Raw genomic sequence first — 20910 nt, forward strand, 5'->3', positions numbered from 1 at the left:
CTCACACTCTGACGCGAAACGAATTCAAGACAAATCAAGCCTCTGGTAATGGTTTGACAAGGTGCTTATGTAAGCAGCAATTGGGACAAATTTCTGCTTCTATTTTTTCTCTGCCCTCTGATTGCTTTCCACCTGAAACATCAGAACATAAAAACACAAAAAAAAGGGGAGGAGGACTACTTCACTCGGCCCATGAAGCCTGCCTCACCATTCAGTATAATAGGATATGTAACTTCATGTTTCTGCACTGTACTGCTGCTTCACGACACATTTCATATCATACGTCAGTGATAATAAGTCTGAATCTGATCTGACACAGATTCTATCTATTTTCTGCCTTTTCCCCCACAGTCCTCAATTCCCCGATCTTCCAGAAGCTATTTATATTCCACTTTACAGGAATGTACCCTCCATAACCCTCAGGCAGAGAGGATTCCAGAGATTCATCACCCTCTGCAAGAAAGAGTTCATATGCACCTCAATTTTAAGAGTTCACCCCCTCACTTTATAACCACATACGCTCTTTCAAGAATCACGCACTATCCCAAGATCGTTTTAAGATTCTCTCTCAATCCCACTGTTCTTGAACCACTGTCTTATACAATAAAGATGAGGTAGATTGAGAGATTAAGAGTTCATCTTTATCATAGATGAGATCATAAGAGCTGCACTCGGTGATGTATCGCTAAATTAAATAAAGATAACACTGAGGCAGTGCAAAAGCGAACACACTTAACACTTACAGAGAAAGTGCAGAGTGGGTAGACAAATGAAGTGCATTTTCTCTTCCCTTTGTAATTGTCTTCCCTTTTGTGCCACCTTGATGTTGTTATCTTTATTTTATTTTGACATATAGTACAGAGTAAAACCCCTTGCCCCAACAACCCCGATTTAACCCTAACCCAATCACTATGACCAATTAACTTGGGTGGTTAGGACGGCTCAGCACACCATTGGGACTCAACTACCGGACCTGGAGACAATCTCCTACTCTCAATGCCTACGGTGCACTGGTAACATCAATAATAACCCACCCCATCTGAGATGAGGTCTGTTCAATCTTTTGCATCTGGTAGGAGATTCAGAAACATCTTAGCCAAAACAGTAAGACTGAAAAACAGCTTCCTCCTGAGGGATGTTGTACAACTTGAATAATGCCTCCCTCCAGCTTGCCAATGGGCTTTAGGTGGTTATGGACTATCAAAGTCACTTGTTGCATGCAAAATATGGGAATTTTTTTAAAAATCAAGCCGTACCGCATGCGTTGTAGATATCTGTTTTGCACGGACTAGAGAAACATCACATTGTCTTGAGCAATGACAAAAAAATTCTATTTCATTCTTCTAACAACACACACAAAATGCTGGTGGAACACAGCAGGCCAGGCAGCATCTATAGGGAGAAGCACTGTCGACGTTTCGGGCCGAGACCCTTCGTCAGGACTTCTCCCTATAGATGCTGCCTGGCCTGCTGTGTTCCACCAGCATTTTGTGTGTGTTGTTGTTTGAATTTCCAGCATCTGCAGATTTCCTCGTGTTTGCTCCTTAGATTCATTCTACTAATTTATTATGTATGGAATGATCTTTATGGATGGCATGCAAACAAGTGACGATAGACAAATTACCAACTTGCCAGGCTTTTACCCACTCAATCTAGATTCAGTTACAGAGTCCTAACATCTTTGTGACAGTTACCCTTCCATCTATTGTGTCATTGGAAAGAATGGTTACTTTATATTCTGCCCCTCCTCCAGATCAGTAATATAAATCGTAAATAATTGCGAGGCAAGAACTGATGCCTTGGATACTCTACTGGTTATGTCCTCCCAGCCTGAAGAAGACCCATTTATTCTGACTCTCTGTCTTCTGTGTGAGGACCATTGGAGAAAGGAATGTGTTAGGGACGGGAAAAGTACTGAAAAATAAGTAGAGAGAGAGTGCAAGAGATGGAGGTCTCAGGGCGCACGTTGTAGAACAGCTGCCCAACAGCTCCAGCCAGCCAGGTTCAGTCCTGACCTCCTATGCTGCCTGTGTGGAGTTTGCATGTTTCTCCAGCTGCATGGGTTTCCTCCTGTGTCCCAAAGAAGTGAGGGTTGATAGGTTAATTGGCCACTGTAAGAAACTCCTAGAGTGTGGCTGAGGTGAGAATAAAGTGGTATTAGTGTAAACTTGGTGTTGAGCGTGGGCTGAAGAACATTTTTCCGTGTTCAAAGGGTCAGTGAGATTGGAAGTATATACTCAGTGACCACTATACTAGGCACCTCCTATACCTACTAAAGTGACCACTGGGTATATGTGGTCTTCTACTGCTGTAGCCTATCCATCTCAAAGTTCAATGTGTTGTGCATTCAGAGACACTCTTCTGCACACCACTGTTGTAATGCGTGGTTATTTGAGTTTCTGTCACCTTCCTGTCATCTTGAACCAGTCTGGCCACTCTCCTCTGACCTCTCTCATTAACACACCGTTTTCACCTATAGAGCTGCTGCTCGCTAGATGTTCTTTGTTTGTCTCACCATTCTCTGTAAACTCTAGAGACTGATGTGTGTGGAAGTCCCAGGAGATTTCTGCAGTTTCTGAGATACTCAAGCCACCCCATCTGGCACCAACAATCGTTCCACGGTCAAAGTCACTTTGCTCACATTTCTTCCCCATTCTGATGTTTGGTCTGAACAACAACTGAATCTTTGGACCATCATGTCTCCATGTTTTTATATATTGAGTTGCAGCCACATGATTGGCTGATTAGATATGTGCATTAAAGAGCATATGTACTGGTGTACCTAATAAAGTGGCCATTGAGTGCATTGCCACATAAATTTGTATGGTGCATGGAGTAAACTTAAGACAGAGGAAAATTATTCTTGGAACCTTAAATTAGAAAGTGATGAATCATCAATCATAGATTGTTTCATTCGACAGGAAAATTATCATCTGGGAAATGTTTGATCTTGAAAATCACCATGCCTTCTGTTACAGGACTCCACTAAAGATGCTTTGTGAGAATATGAAGAGACAGATAGTTTCAAGGGCGTTCTATGGATGTGAGTACTCTACAGGAGCTGAGGGAGTGACACAGTGGAGATCATGGTTCATATTGTTATGATGAATTAGGGACAGAGTTTGTTAATATCGACAGTTGCTTGAGCATCACCTGACTGTCAAACACTATCATTAATATTAGACCTACTAGCAATGAGTAATAATGTGTGACTTAGTGAAAATGTCAGATGTTAAAACTTGAAGCAGTGGAGTTTATCGATCTAATTCAGCCCCCGTCTTATTTTCATTGGGTGTATTTAAAATGAACAATTATAACCTCCCAACGGTGTACAGTGGTTGTATTCGCACCAGGCTTCAAGGTAAATGGTCCCGAATTTGAGTTCGGCCCACTCCTTGCACGCTTTCCATCTGTGCTGGGTTAAGCAACTTGGCCTCACAAAAACAGACTAAATGTTAAAGAAGCGGTAAGATTGCCAGCTGATCTGCCACAAGGCGCGAAAAGGGATGACAACAAATTTAAAATGAAGGCTGATAGATTCTAGATTGGTAAGAGTGCCAAAGGTTGCAGGGAGACTGGAGTTTGAAAAGAATAATAAATCAGCCATGATGGAATAGTGGAGCAGGCACGATGGGCTGAATGGCCTAATTCTGCTCCTACGTCTTATGGCCTTATGCTCCCAACCTCTTGCTTTGGTTTGGCAGTTCAGCTGACGGAACTGTGCTCAGGTGGTACCTTTTCACTGTTATCTGTGGGTGTCTGTCCTTTCACTCTGGAAAATCTGAAAGGTCTGAAAGACTTTGTGTCTCTGTACCCAGGGCTGGCCTACTGCCGTCACCTCTCAACAGTCCGCACACATCTGTCAGCACTTGTGAACCACACCATTGTCCCGCCCAACAAGCCATGTGAAGCCTCAGGCGGACTGACGGCAGAAGTCTGGAATAAGTATGAAAAGGATCGAAAGGTAGGCTGGAACTTGGGTGGTGGTTTATCGTTCAAACTTCGTGCAAAGTGGAGATTTCACCAAGCAAGTAATGAGACTAAGAAGTCAAACCACAGATCCTGCTCCTCATTCATTGCCAGGGATCCTTGCCACATCAAACTACATTGATAGGGTAGACGGAGCTGCTGGAGGAATTCCATAGATCAGGCAGGACCTGCAGAGGGAAAAGGACGATCACTGTTCGGATCCTTCATCTGGACAAATAGATCCAGATGAAAGGGGATGACCTAAGTGGTCTCGACAGTCCATTCCCCTCCACAGATGCTGCCTGACCTGTTGAGTTCCTCCAGCAGTTTGTTCTTTGCTCCAGATTCCAGCATCTCGGTCTCTGTCTCCATGATGGAACAGAATCACAGACAACACAGAATCCTATTCAGCTCCTCAAGTCCTTACCCAACAAAACAAATCAATCACTTTTCTTGCTCTTTCCTGGTAGTCCTGTAATTTTCCTCGAATGCCCACGTAATTTCCTCTGAACCCCTAAATAACGGTTTGTCTCTCAGGAATTTGCTGTGGTGTGTTTGTCAGGGCATGCAACAAAAAAAACATTATAAACTCCTCCTCCCTCCTCCCCCCTCCATGGATGAACAGCACACGCTACCTTTGTCTACATCCCCTCCTTGCCCTGCGTCTACCATTCTCACCTCCACGTACCAATTGCAATCATCCCAATCTTCACTTCCCCCAGCCCCCTCCTTCCACCAGCGCCCCAGTCATCATAGACTCACCTTCACTACTGAGCAAGTGAGAAAAGCTCTGGGGAAACTAAGACAAGGGACCAGATGGGATGACCCCCAAGGTTCTGAGGGAGTGTGCTGAACAGCTGTGTGGAATTCTCCAGTGCATTTTCAATCTGAATCACAGCCTGGAAAGGGTCCCGACTGTCTGAAAAACATCATGTGTGGTCCCAGTATCCAAGAAGGGACAACCGAAAGTCTTGAGTGGCTGCCGTCCAGTGGCCCTGACCTCACACATCATGAAGTCCCAAGACAGGCTGATCCTGGCTCACCTCCGACCCCTGGTCTGATCAGCCCTCAGTCCTCTGCAGCTTGCCTACCAGGACCACACTGGAGTTGATGATGCTGTCATCTACCTGCTGAGCAGAGCCCACTCCCATCTGGATAAGCAGGACAGCACGGAGAGGATCATGTTTTGTTGATTTCTCAAGTGCCTTCAATACCAGACTTCCCTCGTTGCTGGGTAAAAGCTCCATTCAGTGCTGGTTGGCACTTACATTGTATGCTGGATAATGGACGACCTGACTGGCAGACCACAGTTTGTGTGGCTTCAGAGCTGTGTGTCAGACCTGGCTATAAGGTGCACTGGGGCCCCACAGGAGACTGTACTGGCTCCCTTCCTGTTTACCCTGTATACCTCAGACTTCAGAAACAAAACTGAGTCATGTCATCTGCAGAAATTCTCTGATGACTCACCAATAATTGGCTGTATAAAGGGATGACAGAATGATGAATACAGGGCCCTGGTGGAGGACTTTGTCAAATGGTACAAGCTGAATCATCTGTAGCTCAACATCAGTAAAACAAAGGGTGATGGACTTTAGGAAAACTAAGCCTGGACTGCTCCCTGTTACTGTTGATGGTGAGGACGTGGATGTGGTGAGGACCTACAAGTACCTGGGGGTGCACCTGGATGACAGATTTGAGTGGATCACCAACACAAGCAGTGAACAAGAAGGGCCAGAGTCACCTCTACTTCTTAGGAGACCGAGGTCCTTTGAAGTATGCAGGCCTCTCCTTCACATGTTCTACCAGTCTGTTGTTGCCAGTACAGTCTTCTATGTGGTGGTGTGCTGAGGCAATGGTATCAACACGGGAGATGCCAACAGGCTCAATAAACTGATTGGAGAGACTGGCTCTGTTATAGGAGTCAAACAGGACATACTATAGGCTGTGGTAGAACAAAGGACTCTACAGAAAATCTTAGCAATGTTTCTCACCCTCTGCATGCCACCTTGGCTGAACAGATGTTACAGGCCTCTGGATTGGTCATAATTTCAAGATCATTTGCAAAAATGTCATTAAAATTCTACTGAAGATGCATAGGTGTTAATAAATACTTGTTCCTCCTTAATTTTTAGAATTACAAAAAGTTGGAGCTGCTGCGAATGGTTTACTATGGAGGGGTGCAACATGAAATAAGGAAAGATGTCTGGCCTTTTCTTCTGGGCCACTACAAGTTTGGGATGAGCAAACAGGATATGGACCAGGTATGTGACTGACTTCTTCAAGGGACCTTTTTACTGTGAAAATATAGCCAACCAGCTTTCAGTGGTTTAACAAGATTGTGAATCCAATCCACCCACTTCTAAGAGCGTTCCTATTTCAGGAATATCTTAAACTGGAGATAGTTCTTCATATTTTGTCTCTGAATAGGCGATGAATGCTCCTTTAACTCTGTAACAGCGAAGTGAGGCCATCCAGCCTATTGAGGTTATTTCACTATTTGATCATGGCTGATTTATCATCCCTCTCAACCCAAGAGTCATGGAGTTTGTGATTACTAGAGCAGATATAAGGGCATGTATTCTTCATCAAGAGATGTACTTCCTCTGCCCAATGGCTATACACCAATTGCAAGCTACAAAATCTGGACTGGCTGAACGCAGACACAATAAAACTTAGTTCAATCCCTTATAGGACCTATTGGCCACCCATCCACCATCTTTAAACATTCCTTTCCACGATTTGATAGTTTTATCTTCTAAACCTACCTTTTGAACAGATGTTCCCAACCCATTTTATGCTGTGGACCCCTTCCATTAACCTAGGGGTCCGTGGACCCCAGGTTGGGAACCCCTGATTTAGAAGGACAAGGGCAAGATGTGCATGGGAGTGCTGCCACCTCCAAGTGCATACATTATCTATCTTCTATTACTGTGTCTTGACTTGGGTATTGGTGTTCATTCATTGGCACCAACTCAAACTCTTGAAGCCCTCTCCCCCCCGCCCCCCCACAGTAACAACACAATGGAAGCACCTTTCCCACATGAATTTCAGTGGTTTAAAGGAAGTGATCAGTTCATGGAGGACTGTACCTTGTAATCAATGGCCACATCTCACAACTGAGAGAATGAATAGATCAGAAAGCCCCTCTTAAAACTTTGCAGGCATGGATCAGTTGGGCTGAAGGGCCTGTGGAGGGGGGAATGAAAGGAATGATGTAAGAAGCTAGGAGGTGATAGGTTGAAGTGGCAAAGGTCTGAAAAAGGTAGGAATCTGACAGGAGAAGAGAGTAGACTATGGAATAAAGGGAGGGAGGTGAGGAACGAGAGGGAGATGATGGGTAGTTTGTGAGAATGGGGGAAGAGAAAGGACAAGGGCACCGTTCACCAATGGTGAGGGGGGGGGGGTGCAAAAACAGGAATGGTTACCATAAGGTAGAGAAATCGATGTTGATGCCACCAAGATGGAATATGAGATGTTCCTCCTCCAGCCTATGTGTGGCTACAAGTTGGCAGGAAATAAGATGAACCCAGGTGAGAGAAGTGTAATCATCTGATAAATGAAATAATTGTGTTTCCTACTCCGTACTTTAATGGACGGGATTGGTGCTTATCAGTTTGAAGGGTTTGTGCAACTTGTGTGATCCCTGATGGTAGTGATGCTGTTGGTACATCTGTGTTACCAGTGCCGAAGTGCCTAAGTTATAAACCACTTCTTGCCCTCTGTTCTTGCCTCACAGGTGGATGAAAATATTGCTGCCAAGTACAGGAGTGTAATGGCAGAGTGGAAAGCGTGTGAAATGGTTGTCAAGCAGAGAGACAGGGAAACCCACTCAGCCATCTTGGCAAAGCTGTCGTCGGGCAGCAGCATTGACAGCCACGTGCAGCACCTGATTCACCGAGATTCAACCATCAGCAACGACGTAAAGTATCTCCTCTGGACCTTAACATTGCTATTATTTTAAACCTCTCATTTACAGTTCAAGCAAAACATCAACCCTGAGTTTGGGGTGGCACGGTAGCAGAGCGGGAGGGGTGTGGGACAGATGGCAGAGGAGTGCCAGGGGCAGGAGGTGGCATGGGTGCAGACACACGCAGCACTGAGACACCAGACAAGGTTATTTGATTACACACAATTGATTAATTGATCATTACAGAATGTCTCTCTGGTGCTTCCCTTTTCCTTCCCCATTTCTCAACCATGATTCCCCTCTCCCTGCCCCCTTCCCACTCTCAGTTTCCAGCAGAGACCCATATCAGAATCAGGTTTATCATCACTCACATATGTCATGAAATTTTTTTTTGCACGCCAGCAGTACAGTGCAATGCACAAAATTGCTACAGTACTGTGCAAGAGTGTTAGGCACCCTGGCTGTATATACGTGCCTATGATTTTTGCACAGTTCTGTACAGGATAGGGCTAGTGAGTTGTGCGGGTGTCATGTTGGCATCGAAAGTGTGGTGACACTTGCAGGCTGCCCTGGCACAATGTTCAGACACAGAGCGACGCATTTCACGGTATGTTTCAATGTACATGTGACAAATATTTTATCCCTTCCTCTTCCTACAGACAGAGCCTGAGCTGATGTGTATCTCCAGCACTTTCTGCATTTATAGAACATAAAACATTATTCGGTCTTTGGTCTACAATGCTGTGCTGACCTTATAATCTACTCCATCTTTCTATTATCCATGTGCCTATCTCTTAAATATCCCTAAAATATCTACCTCTACCACCACCCCTGGCAGCGCATACCACACACCCACCACTCTCTGTGTGTTAAAATAAAAAATCTTACCTCTGACCCTCCTTTGTACTTTCCTCCAAACACCTTAACATTTATTTCTGATTTTCTGCGTTTGCGTTTTTGCCTGATCTTCACGGTCAATCACTGCTGCTGTGGTGTCACATGCAGGCCAGCCAAGTTAACCCTGGCAAGTTCCTTTCTGAGCATGAGTGAGCCTTTATTCCAGTCTGGTAGCTTGGATCTTTTTCCTGTTTGTCCACAGATTCTTGGCATCAAAGTCCCTAATGCTTGCCACTGACCTTCAGTGTTAGTACAAACGTTATGTTTTCCAGATTTGCTGGTGCAGGCTCTCTACACAATCCAAAACTGCACTTACACAATGTAATGCCTCAGTGTGGGTGGGCCAAAATGAGCTTGGCACAGACTGCACTGTCAGACCTGTTGAGGGCACCCAAGTCTTCAAAGACAGTTTTGAAATTCTTAGAACTAAATTACCAAAGTCAGTCATAGAGTACTACAACAGAGAAATAGGCCCTTCAGCCCATCTAGTCCATGCCAGACTATTATTCTGTCTTGACCCATCAACCAGCACCTGGGCCGTACCCCCTCCATATCTGTCCCATCCATAAATTTATCCAAACTTCTCTTAAACATTAAAATCAAACCCACATCCACCATTTCCACTGGCAGCTCATTCCACACTCTCACTACCCTCTGAGTGAAGAAGTTTCCTCTCAGGTTTCCCTTAAATATTTCACCTTTAACCTCTAGTTGTCTCATCCAACCTCGGTAGAAAAAATCTACCTGCATTTACCTTATCTATACCCCTCATATACCTATATCAAATCTGGTATACCTATATCAAATCTTTTTCTCTATCAAGTTACTAAATATTAAAAGAAAATCAAGCCCTCAAAGCAATTTAATAGAACTTATTGATAAACTGAACTTGTCCTGCTACCCTCCATTGTAATAGGCTCATTGCTGGTAACAGGTTCAGTAAGTAGCTTTGCCTTGAGGTTCTGCATCAGGTCTGAATTCCTGAACATTATGAGGCATCCAGTATTGTAGCACAATTTGAGAAAGCCCCAGTGTCGAGCGGCCAGCAATTTTGGGACTTGCGCGTCTATCCTGAAATCTTGAGCTCGGTGGAATGTCGTGAAGAAGTGGCTGCAGTTTGCTGAGGAACTGTTGCAACTTTTCATCCCGTTCTGGTCCATTGAATTGGCTTTCACATATTTGCTGTGGCAGGACTTGCATGTATGGCCTCCACGTTGTAATAAAAGCAAAAAAATGCTGGAGATAGTCAGCTGGATAGGAGGCAACATCATTATCCTTTCAGGAAAATGCTTGAACTGTTGAGTAGTTTTGTTTATCATTGATGTCATTAAATCAGAATCAGATTGGAAAAACTGGAAAAGGTACCAAAATATTCACGAGATGTTCCTAGAACTGGAGGGTTGAAGGTGAAAGGAGAGGCTGCATAAACGGGGTCTTTATTCTCTAGAGCATAAAGATCTTGGGGGTGGCCTTATGGAGTTTATAGAGATGGACATGGGTGGGGTGGGTAACCACTGTCTTTCCTAGGACTGGAATGCATAGATTTGGGGTTGGGTGGGGGGCACTTGAAAGGGATGTGAGATGCATGTTTTTCCCCCACACAAGTTCGAGTTTAATTGTCATTTAACCGTATATGAATACCCATGAATACAGCCAAATGAAACAGCATTACTCCAGGGCTGAGGTGTAAAACATACAGGTGTCCACCGCTTTACGCCACTTCGCATTTACCAAAGACCTACATTAGTAATCTGTTTTCACATTACAAAGAGGATTTTTGCTTTTATGAAAAATTTTCCCATATAAATTAATGGTTCTTCGCTTTACGCCATTTTGGCTTAAGAAAGGTTTCATAGGAATGCTCTACCTTTGTAAAAAGGGGGGGGGGGGCACACCTGTAGTACCAACTGTCACACACAGCACAAGGCACATATGGGATAACAAGCACATAGAAGATATCAGTAAAATATATCACACAAAAAAAATAGTCCAAGTCCCTGAGTCCATGAATGGTGACATCCCACCCTGCAAAAACTCATTTCAGGGAGGTAGCACCATCAATTTGCGGGAGACTCCCGGGAGAGGTGGGATGTCTTTTTTTTTCTTTTTCTCTCTCCCTCTCCCCCCTCCCCACTCTCCTCTTTCTTTCTCTCTCTCTCTCTTTTCTCCCCCCTCCCCCCTCCCCCTCTCTCCCCCCCTCTCTCCCCCCTCTCTCCCTCTCCCTCTCTCTCAAAAAAAAATCAATTCCTGGGATATTGTATATAATTTGCGGGCGTCAGGGAGCCACTCTCAATATGCAGGAGACTCCCAGAACTTCCGGGAGAGGTGGGATGTCCGTGAATGTTGCAGCAGTCTACCGTCAAATACAATGCTGCTTGTCTTCTGTCGAGCAAACACTGGGGGAGGGAGCACCGACTGCTGCTTGGACACCATGCCATACCATCTCCAGTGGGGAGCACCAACTCTGACACCTCTGTCCTGGGCAGCTGTAAGCAGGCGACACCTTTGCTTGGGGCCTCTACGACCAAGGCCACGCAGCTCCCCTGCTGTCCGCCAGGAGGTGATGATGGGTATACATGGAACGAGCTGGTAGAGTTGGGTACAATTATGACATTTAAAAGGCCTTTGGACAAGTACATGAATATGAAAGGTTTAGATGTTAATGGGTTAAACACGTGCAACTAAGACTAGCGTGGTTAGGGCACTTCATTGACATGGCTGTAATGGGTCGAGTGGCCTGTTTCCCATCTTATATGGCTCTATGTTCTGTCGTTTCCAGCAATTTTACCCCCAGATTTCCAGCAGCTACACTTTTTCTGGTTTTTATCTGTGGAGTGGGGAGTACAGGGACAGGGAGAAGAAAACATATGTAAACCCATTTGATTGGTAACAGGGTTTTTTTTATTTTGAAGAAAGTACCACAGTAATTGCACTTAAAACCAATTTTATTAGTCATGAAGCAATTTAGAAGTTGTGAAAGGATGCTCAGCAAATGTGACTCTTTATACACTCAGTGCCCACTTTATTAGGCACATCTGTACAACTTGTTAATGCAATTATCTAATCAGCCAATCATGTGGCAGCAACTCAATGCGTATAGCATGGTCAAGTGGTTCAGTTGTTGTTTAGACCAGTCATCAGAATGGGTGGAATAGAACAGGCTATTTGGCACTTTCGTGATCCTCCCTGAATACGTGAGTGACATCTGCCATAATCTCCTGCTCCATGATGTCCCCTTTCTAATGTGTTCAACGGTGTTCTCCCAGGAATGTGGGACAAAGAGGTATGGGAGTTGCTTTAGAGATTGAAATGGTTCTGCGCAATGTGATTGGCAATGAAGGATTGAAACTGACCGGGTACAATTCTTTAGTCAGGTGTCTGCCTCATGCAGATGTGTACCAAGCTGAGGCACTGGGAATAGTGAATGGCCTACCATGTAACACTGTTGAGATCAGGCTTACTTGTTACCACAGAACAAGTTCTCTTTTTCTAACAAAACGGTAATACTGGCAATCAAAATATATCATTAGTTGAAAACCAAGGCACTTCAAAACGAAAATGCTTCATCATCTACACAAAGCCCTCCTCGGTAATTTCTAGCTGGAATAACAATCTGATTTTTTTAAAACACTTTTTTTCTTATAAATACTTTGACATATTATGCTTAAGGGCTTTCCATTAGGTCAAATTCAATATTATAGTCATTTAACTGTATACACATATACAGCTAAATGAAACAAAGTTCTTCAGTGAGCAAGTTGCAAAACAGATTAATATTAACAGATTTTAAAGAAGTATTCTGGGTAGGTATGAAAGTTTCTTCTCTGCAATGTTGCTATAAGCTCTTGGTTAGTTTTACAATGCCACTTCCTTTAATATCTTATTTAGGTCTTCATTTCTGTTGATGAAGGAGACCAGGGAGAAAAAGCCTTTAAGATGGTGGATGGTACAACAACAATAGTGAACGTTGACACTCCAGCTGTAGCAGTTGAAGAGAGACCATCCATTGAGTTTGACTCTCCTGACTCTGGGCTGCCTTCTTCAAGAAATTATTCCGTCGCCTCGGGGCATTCCCGGATCCTCTCAAGTACCGATGATCAAAGTTTGTGCATGGAGGAGGGTACACTGGAGGACGAAGATAAAACCGAACTGGGCGAGGTTGCAGAACAAGCTCACGATAGTGAGTCTGGTTCTGGAAGGACGAGTGTTCTCCAACAGGCTGGAGCCCAGGATTCATTGTCTGAAGAACAGCTATGTACCCAGTTAGATCTGATAATGTCTGAAAAGGACAGCTCAGCTTTACCGACTATGACATATACGGTCAGTGGGCCCTAATTCTAAGAGGAAACAAACAAGACGTTTTGCATCATTCTTTTCCCTGTAGAATTACATCCAACAACAGGGAATAAGATTCCTCCCTTTTTGTGGTTTTAACTTCCATTTCAGTGAACTGAGCAGAAACCATTAACGATCTGGTTAATTTTATTGAGCCCAACATAAAAACACATCTGCTCACTCTCTACTCATTCTCCCACTTTTGAGCTTTCAGAGTGAATGTTGAGATGGCTTCATCTCTGTAAGCGAGCATTATTCCATGGTGTACTTTTCTTTACTCTGAACTTATCCATCGCTTTCTCATGATCATGTCCATCTTGCATTGTTTCTTGAGGTGACAGCATGCTCCATTCTGGCTGGACTTACTTCACCATCTCTCTGTTCATCCATCTCAAGCTTTGTTTTGTTGTGCCATCCTTATCAACTCATTGTTCTTTTATTCCTACATTTTATTGCTATCATCTCTTTCCCATGCTATATTGTGGAATCATTGCTTGCATTGATTTGCAACATCATCTTTTATCCATCCCTTCTCTAAGTCATTGAATTTCTTTTCTACCATCTTCAAGATCCTTGGCATCTCATCTTCAAAGTAATCATGTCATAAATCTCTTTCTTATTTATGGCTTATCACTGTATTGGTCATAGATTTAACATTCATTTTTAAGACTGAAGTGCAAATTGCCCATATCTTTTTTCTAGAGCTCTTCTAGTGTTCTTACTGTTGGACTTCCCTGCATCCACAGTAGAGTGTCTGTACTGAAATGGACACAACAGGAAGTGATTCAGGCTCATGAGTTAGGAATGTACCATTTGAACTGATTCTATTCAGTTTAATTGTTCACTGTGCCATGTTTTATCAATTTCTATTCTTGGTTTGAGATGAATGGTGTACTTATCCCAGTTAGTTCCAAGTTTGTACAACAATGTTACCTCAAAGCAACCCAAATGGGCCTCCGTCGGTCAGGGTCGAGCGTGGATGTTTCATACTAGCTGTCTAGGTGCCTGGGCAGTATGATTTGGAGAGCAAGTTGCTGCCCATGTAGCAAGCTCCCTCTCTCCACGCATCGAGTGAACCCAAAGGAATGGCAGAGACCAATTCTGGTCTCTGGTCAACCAGCAGCGTTGCAGGAGTTGCCAGTCAGCATTGAACTCAGTGCCTTAGGGACTTTAGCTCCAGATTTCTCCCTCGGGGTTCACTCCCAGAGCCTTCCCCTTGAGTGGGTATAGCCGCAAGGCAGCAGATGTTTGAGATCAGAGTTTTCCTTGTCCTAGATGAGCTGCCAACCACGGTTGATGAACCCCACATGCCCGAAGCGACTGGTTTTAAGGCACCAGTATCCCGCCTTTGCCCCTTCTCCTGTCAGTAGAAACGGTTCGACTAAGCCGCACATGAAGGCCAGGAGCTGGACTCGGTCGCATTTGCGGTGCATGCCGTTTGGAACATGTAATAGGTAGTTGGAGCTTATCCAACTTAAGAAACCAAAAACAACCCTACAAAACGTGAAACTGGAATTAGAATTGCAAGCAATAAGAATAATGTATTGGAGTTCTATGTTTGAATTGATTTGCATTATATTATCATTGAACACAGTTTGAATATTCCATATCTCATAGACAGAACTGATGGATGCTGTCTCATTAAATTGGCACCGGATTGATAAGGATGTACAACGTTGTGATAGAAATTACTGGTATTTTACTACAGTGAACCTTGAAAGACTAAAAAGTATAATGTGCAGGTATGGACCTGAATTTGTTTCTCTGCCAGCTATTGGCTATACGTCTGATGCATTGCTGGAGTTCGACCATGCTAACTGCGTGCTTCTCTTTACCCTGCAGCTACGTGTGGGAACACCTGGACGTTGGCTATGTTCAGGGAATGTGTGACCTCTTGGCACCGTTAATGGTTATCCTTGACAATGGTAAGCAACACACTTAACTGATAACAGGCAAGAGAAAATCTGCAGGCGCTGGAAATCCAAACAACACACACAAACTGCTGGAGGAACTCAGCAGGCCGGGCAGCATCTATGGAAAAGAGTAAACAGTCGAGACCCTTCTGCAGGACTTGTCCCAAAACATCAACTGTACTCTTTTCCATCGATGCTGCCTGGCCTGCTGAGTTCCTCCAGCATTCTGTGTGTGTAACTAATAACGAGGCAGCTTGAATATCGGAAAATAATTATTTTTTCACCCACCAATTGGTAGGGTTCTGAAACCCTCATTCTAAAAGGCTGGTGTACATATAAACCGATTTGACATCTCGGGGAGGTATCAGTGTGAGAACAGCCTCTTCTTCTCTTGTCGTCAGATTTCTGAATGGACATTGAACCCCTGAACACTACCTCACTAATTCTTTGTTTCTCTTTTTGCACTACTTATTTAAATTAACTTTTTAAATATATATCTCTCTGTGAATGTGGACGTCCATGAGACTGTCAGGAGGGTGGCCCCTAAGGACAACCTGCTAGGAGAATACCTCTGACAGCAGGCAGGGAATATGGAAGTAGAAGTGGGTGAAGCAGGACCAGAGGCCATGACAGGACAAGCCACTGCACAGGATGTATCATCACCAGATATCAGAGGTGGCTGCCGGAAGAAAGTCCTACCAATGGCTGAGGGACAGCAGAGAGGCGCTGCTCATGGCTGCACAAGAACAGACGTTGAGCACAAGAGCATTAGAAGCAGGGGTCTATCACACCAGACAAAACCCAAGATTCAGACTATGCGAGGAAGCTTCTGAAACCATCCAGCACGTAGTAGCAGGGTGCAAGATGCAGGCAGGGACGCCATACACTGAACGACACGACCAAGTTGCAGGAATTGTGTATAGAAACATCTGTGCTGAATATGGATTGGACACTACCCAAGAAGATAGTGGAGAATGATAGGACTAAGATCCTGTGGAATTTCCAAATACAGACTGATAAGCCGATACTGGCCAACCAATCAGATATAGTAATACTGGACAAGGAGCAGAAGAAAGCAATAGTAACAGATGTGGCAATCCCAAATGACAGTAACATCAGGAGAAAGAATATAAGCTGGAGAAGTACCAGGGCTTGATAGAGCAGATAGAGAGGATGTGGAAGGTTAAAACCAGAGTAATCCCGGTGGTGACAGGAGCACTTGGGGCTGTGACACCTGGGCAGGAAGAATGGCTCCAACAAATCCCAGGAACAACAACTGAGATCTTGCTCCAGGTGAGCGCACTACTAGGAACAACAAGGATACTGTAGCGAACCCTGGTAGAGGACCCAAGAGTGAGGGGAAAAATGTACATACATACCACCTATAGGGGTGTGAAAAAAATGTATAAATATTTATTATAATTTACAGTGTTTATTATTATGTATTGCATTGTACTGATGCCACATAACGACAAATTTTACTACATATGCCAGTGATACTAAAGCTGATTCTGACCTTATGTGATGTAAACTACAGACCCAGAGAAGTGGGATGAGGCTAGATAGTACTTTATTAGGCAGGTTGGATACAAGGGCCAAAAAGACTGCCGTAAATATCGGGGCTTTTGTAAGATTCTAGGAGCCATGATTATTCATCCGGTTTTAGAGACTATAAGACATTGGAGCAGAATTAGACCATTTGGCCCATCGAGTCTGCTCCGCCATTCAATCATGGCTGATCCTTTTTTTCTATCTCCTCCTCAGCCCCACTCCCTAGCCTTCTCCCCGTAAGCTTTGATTCCATGTCCAATCAATAACCTATCAATCTCTGCCTTAAATACACCCAACGACCTGGACTCCACAGCCGCACGTGGCAACAAATTCCACAAATTCACCACCCTTTGGCTAAAGAAATTTCTCCACATCTCTGTTTTGGAAGGGTGTCCATCTCCCCTGAGGCTGTGCCCTATTGTCCTGGACTCTCCCACTATGGGAAACGTCCTGTCCACATCTCCTCTGTCTAGGCTTTTCAACGTACAAAAGGTTTCAATGAGGTTCCCCCCTTATCCTTCTGAATTCCAGCAAGTACAGACCCAGAGCCATCAAACATTCCTCATATCCATGTGAACCTCCTCCGGACCCTTGCCAATGCCAGCACATCTTTTCTAAGATGAGGGTCCCAAAACTATTCATAATACTCAAGGTGAGACCTCATCAGTGCCTTATAAAGCCTCAGCATCACATCCTTGCTCTTGTAATCTAGACCTCTTGAAATGAATGCTAACATGACATTTACCTTCCTCACTATTGACTCAACCTGCAAATTAACTTTGAGGGTGTTCTGCACAAGGACTCCCAAGTCTCTCTGCATCTCAGATTCATGAATTTTCTCTCCTTTTAGAAAATAGACTGCACATTTATTTCTACTCCCAAAGTGCATGACCATGTATTTTCCAACATTGTATTTCATTTGCCATTTTCTTGCCCATTCTCCTAATCTGTCTAAGTCCTTCTGCATCCTACCTGTTTCCTCAACACCACCTGCCCCTCCACCAATCTTCATATCATCTGCAAACTTGGCAACAAAGCCATCTATTCCGTCATCTAAATAATTTATATACATCATAAAAAAGAAGCAGTCCCAACATTGACCCTGCGGAACACCAGTAGTCACTGGCAGCCAACCAGAAATGGATCCTTTTATTCCCACTTGCTGCCTCCTATCGATCAGCCAATGCTCTAAGCATGTTAGTAACTTTCCTGTAATACCATGGGCTCTTAACTTGGTAAGCAGCCTCATGTGTGGCACCCTGTAAAGGCCTTCTGAAAGTCCAAATATATAATATTTATCTATCCTACTTGTAATCTCCTTAAGGAATTCCAACAAGTTTGTCAGGCAGAATTTTCCCAGAAGGAAAACATGCTGACTTTGTACTATCTTGTCTTGTGTCACCAAGTACTCCATCACCTCATCCTTTACAATTGACTCTTAACATCTTCCCAACCACTGAGGTCAGGCTAACTGGTCTATAATTTCTTTACTGCTGTCTTCCTCCTTGCTTAAAGAGTGGAGTAACATTTGCAATTTTACAGTCCTCTGGCACCAATGATTTTTGAAAGCTCATTTCTAATGCCACCACAATCTCTCACGCTACCTCTTTCAGAACCCTAGCGTGCAGTTCTTCTGGTCCGGGTGACTTATTTACCTTTAGGTCTTTCAGCTTTTTGAGCACCTTCTCCCTTGTAATAGTAACTGCACCCACTTCTCTTCCTTCACACACTACAACATCAGGCATACTGCTAGTGTCTTCCACAGTGAAGACTGACACAAAATACTCATTTAGTTCATCAGCCATCTCCTTGTCCCCTGTTGTTATTTCTCCAGACTCATTTTCTAGAGGTATTATATCCACTCTCATTTCTCTTTTATGTTTAACATACTTGGAAAAACTTTTCCTGTCCACTTTGGTATTATTTGCTAGCTTGCTTTCATATTTCATCTTTTCCTTTCTAATTATTTTTAAGTTGCTCTCTGTAGGTTTTTAAAAAACTTCCCAATCCTCTATCTTCCCACTAACTTTTGCTTTTCACAATAGCTTTGACTTCCCTTGTCGGTCATGGTAGTACTATTTTACCATTTGCGTATTTCTTCATTTTTGGAATACACATGTCCTGCACCTTCCTCATTTTCGCAGAAACGTATGCCTTTGCTGCTCTGCTGACATCCCTGCCAGCAGCTCCTTCCAATTTACTTTGGCCAACTCCTCTCCCATACCACTGTAATTTCCCTTACTCCACTGAAATACTGCTACATCAGACTTTACTTTCTCCCTATCAAATTTCAAGTTGAACACAATCATATTGTGATCACTGGTTCCTAAGGATTCTTTTACCTTAAGCTCCCTAATTGCCTCCGGTTCATTACATAACACTTAATCCAGTATAGCTGATCCCCTAGTAGGCTCAACAACAAACGGCTCTAAAAAGCTATCTCTTAGGCATTCAACAAACTCGCTCTCTTGAGATCCATTACCAACCTGATTTTCCCAATCAACCTGCATGTTGAAATTTCCCATGTCTACCATAACATTTCCCTTTTGACTCACCTTTTCTATTTCCTGTTGTAATCTGTGGTCCACCTCCCAGCCACTCTTGGGAGGCCTGTATATAACTGCCATCAACGTCCTTTTACCCTTGCAGTTTCTTAACTCAACCCACAAGGATTCAACATCTTCTGATCCTATGTCACATCCTTCTACTGATTTGATGCCATTCCACCCCCTCTGCCTACCTTCCTATCCCTCCAATATAACATGTAACCTTGGATATTCAGTTCCCAACTACAACCATCCTTCAGCCATGATTCAGTGATGGCCACAACATCATTCCTGGCAATCTGTAATATTGCAACAAGATCATCCACCTTATTTCTTATACTACCTGCATTTAGATACAACACCTTGAGTACCGTATTTGCTATCCTTTCTGATTCTGCATCCCTAATATTTTGATATGCAACCTGTTGGCTGCAACTAATCACATCATCTGTCTGCTCTTCCTGACAATCAGACTGCATGCTATCTTTACTTTTTTACCCTCCTTCCTTTCCTGAGTCCCATCACTCCAGTTGCCACCCCCTGCCAAGTTAGTTTAAACCCTCTACAACAGTTCTAGCAATCCTGCCTGTGAGAATATTGGTCCCCCTTGGGTTCAAGTGCAACCCATCACTTTTGAACAGGTCATACATCCCTCAGAAGAGATCCCAATGATCCAAGAACCTGAAGCCCTGCCTCCTGCACCAGCTTCTCAGCCACACATTTATCTGCCACATCATCCTGTTTCTACCCTCACAGGCAGCAATCCAGAAATTAATACCCAGGAGGTCCTGCTTCTCAGCTTTCTACCTAGCTCTCTCAATTCTCTTTTCAGGACCTCATTGCTTTTCCTTCGTATATCATTGGTACCAATATGTACCAAGACATCTGGCTGCTCTCCCTCCCTCTCCAAAATGTTGTGGATGTGATCTGAGACATCCCTGACCTGGCACCTGGGAGGCAACACACCATCTGGGTGACCCATACATGTCCACAGAGTCTCCTGTCTGTTCCCCTCACTGTTGAGTCCCCCATCACTACCACTCAACAAATGTTGAAAGGCATGGACAAAGTGGATGTGTCAAAGTTGTTTCCCATGGTGGGGGAGTCTAGTACGAGAGGACATGACTTGAGGATTGCAGAGCGCCCATTCAGAACAGAGATGTGAAAAAAAAATTTAGCCAGAGGGTGGAACGAGCGGTAGAACCGGTTCTGAGGCCACCACGAGCTGTGCTTCGCAAATGTCTTATTGCAGATTTGTGCCTCGTTTTCTCTTCAGAGCCCCTGGCTTACAGTTGCTTCACTCAGCTCATGAAGAGGATGAATCAGAACTTCCCGAATGGAGGTGCCATGGACACTCACTTTGCCAACATGAGATCCTTAATACAGGTAATGGGATATGGGAATAAGAATGCAGGGCAAGAGTTCGCTTTCTCACTTCCCCACCTATTAGATGATTCAATTGAGAACAAACAGTGAGCTTTATAAATGAGTTACCTGCTTACCTTATGCTTTATCCAGTTCGTGAAACAAACCAGGAAGTTCCCAGGTTTGGACTGCTGCTTTCTGTTAAACTAATGTTTATCAATATCACTATACCACAGAGAACGTGTCCCTCGACTCACAATGCTGTGCTGAACTAATAAAATTAGTAATGAAATACCCATTAAACTAATCCCTTCTGTCCATTCACAAACAAGAGAAAATCTGCAGAGGCTGGAAATCCAAAGCAACACACACAAAATGCTAGAGGATCTCAGCAGGCCAGGCAGCGTCAATGGAAAAGAGCATAGTC

General features: G+C 43.9%; 1 protein-coding gene across 3 annotated transcripts in view; it reads left to right on the forward strand.

Moving 5' to 3' along the window:
- The window catches only part of sgsm2 (small G protein signaling modulator 2), a 256078-nt gene that overhangs the window by 218785 nt on the left and 16383 nt on the right, over window positions 1-20910 (forward strand). For 2 of the 3 annotated variants that reach the window (XM_073053274.1, XM_073053275.1), the window contains 8 exons: window positions 2979-3043; window positions 3819-3964; window positions 6102-6230; window positions 7706-7888; window positions 12662-13093; window positions 14726-14850; window positions 14951-15033; window positions 20395-20504. In XM_073053274.1, the coding sequence (XP_072909375.1) occupies window positions 2979-3043; window positions 3819-3964; window positions 6102-6230; window positions 7706-7888; window positions 12662-13093; window positions 14726-14850; window positions 14951-15033; window positions 20395-20504 (1273 nt within the window). The remainder of the gene's footprint in view (window positions 1-2978; window positions 3044-3818; window positions 3965-6101; window positions 6231-7705; window positions 7889-12661; window positions 13094-14725; window positions 14851-14950; window positions 15034-20394; window positions 20505-20910) is intronic. The other variant, XM_073053276.1, reaches the window with a different exon arrangement.

Source organism: Hemitrygon akajei, chromosome 8 (genome assembly GCF_048418815.1).
Source record: "Hemitrygon akajei chromosome 8, sHemAka1.3, whole genome shotgun sequence".
Classification (NCBI taxonomy): Eukaryota; Metazoa; Chordata; class Chondrichthyes; order Myliobatiformes; family Dasyatidae; genus Hemitrygon; species Hemitrygon akajei.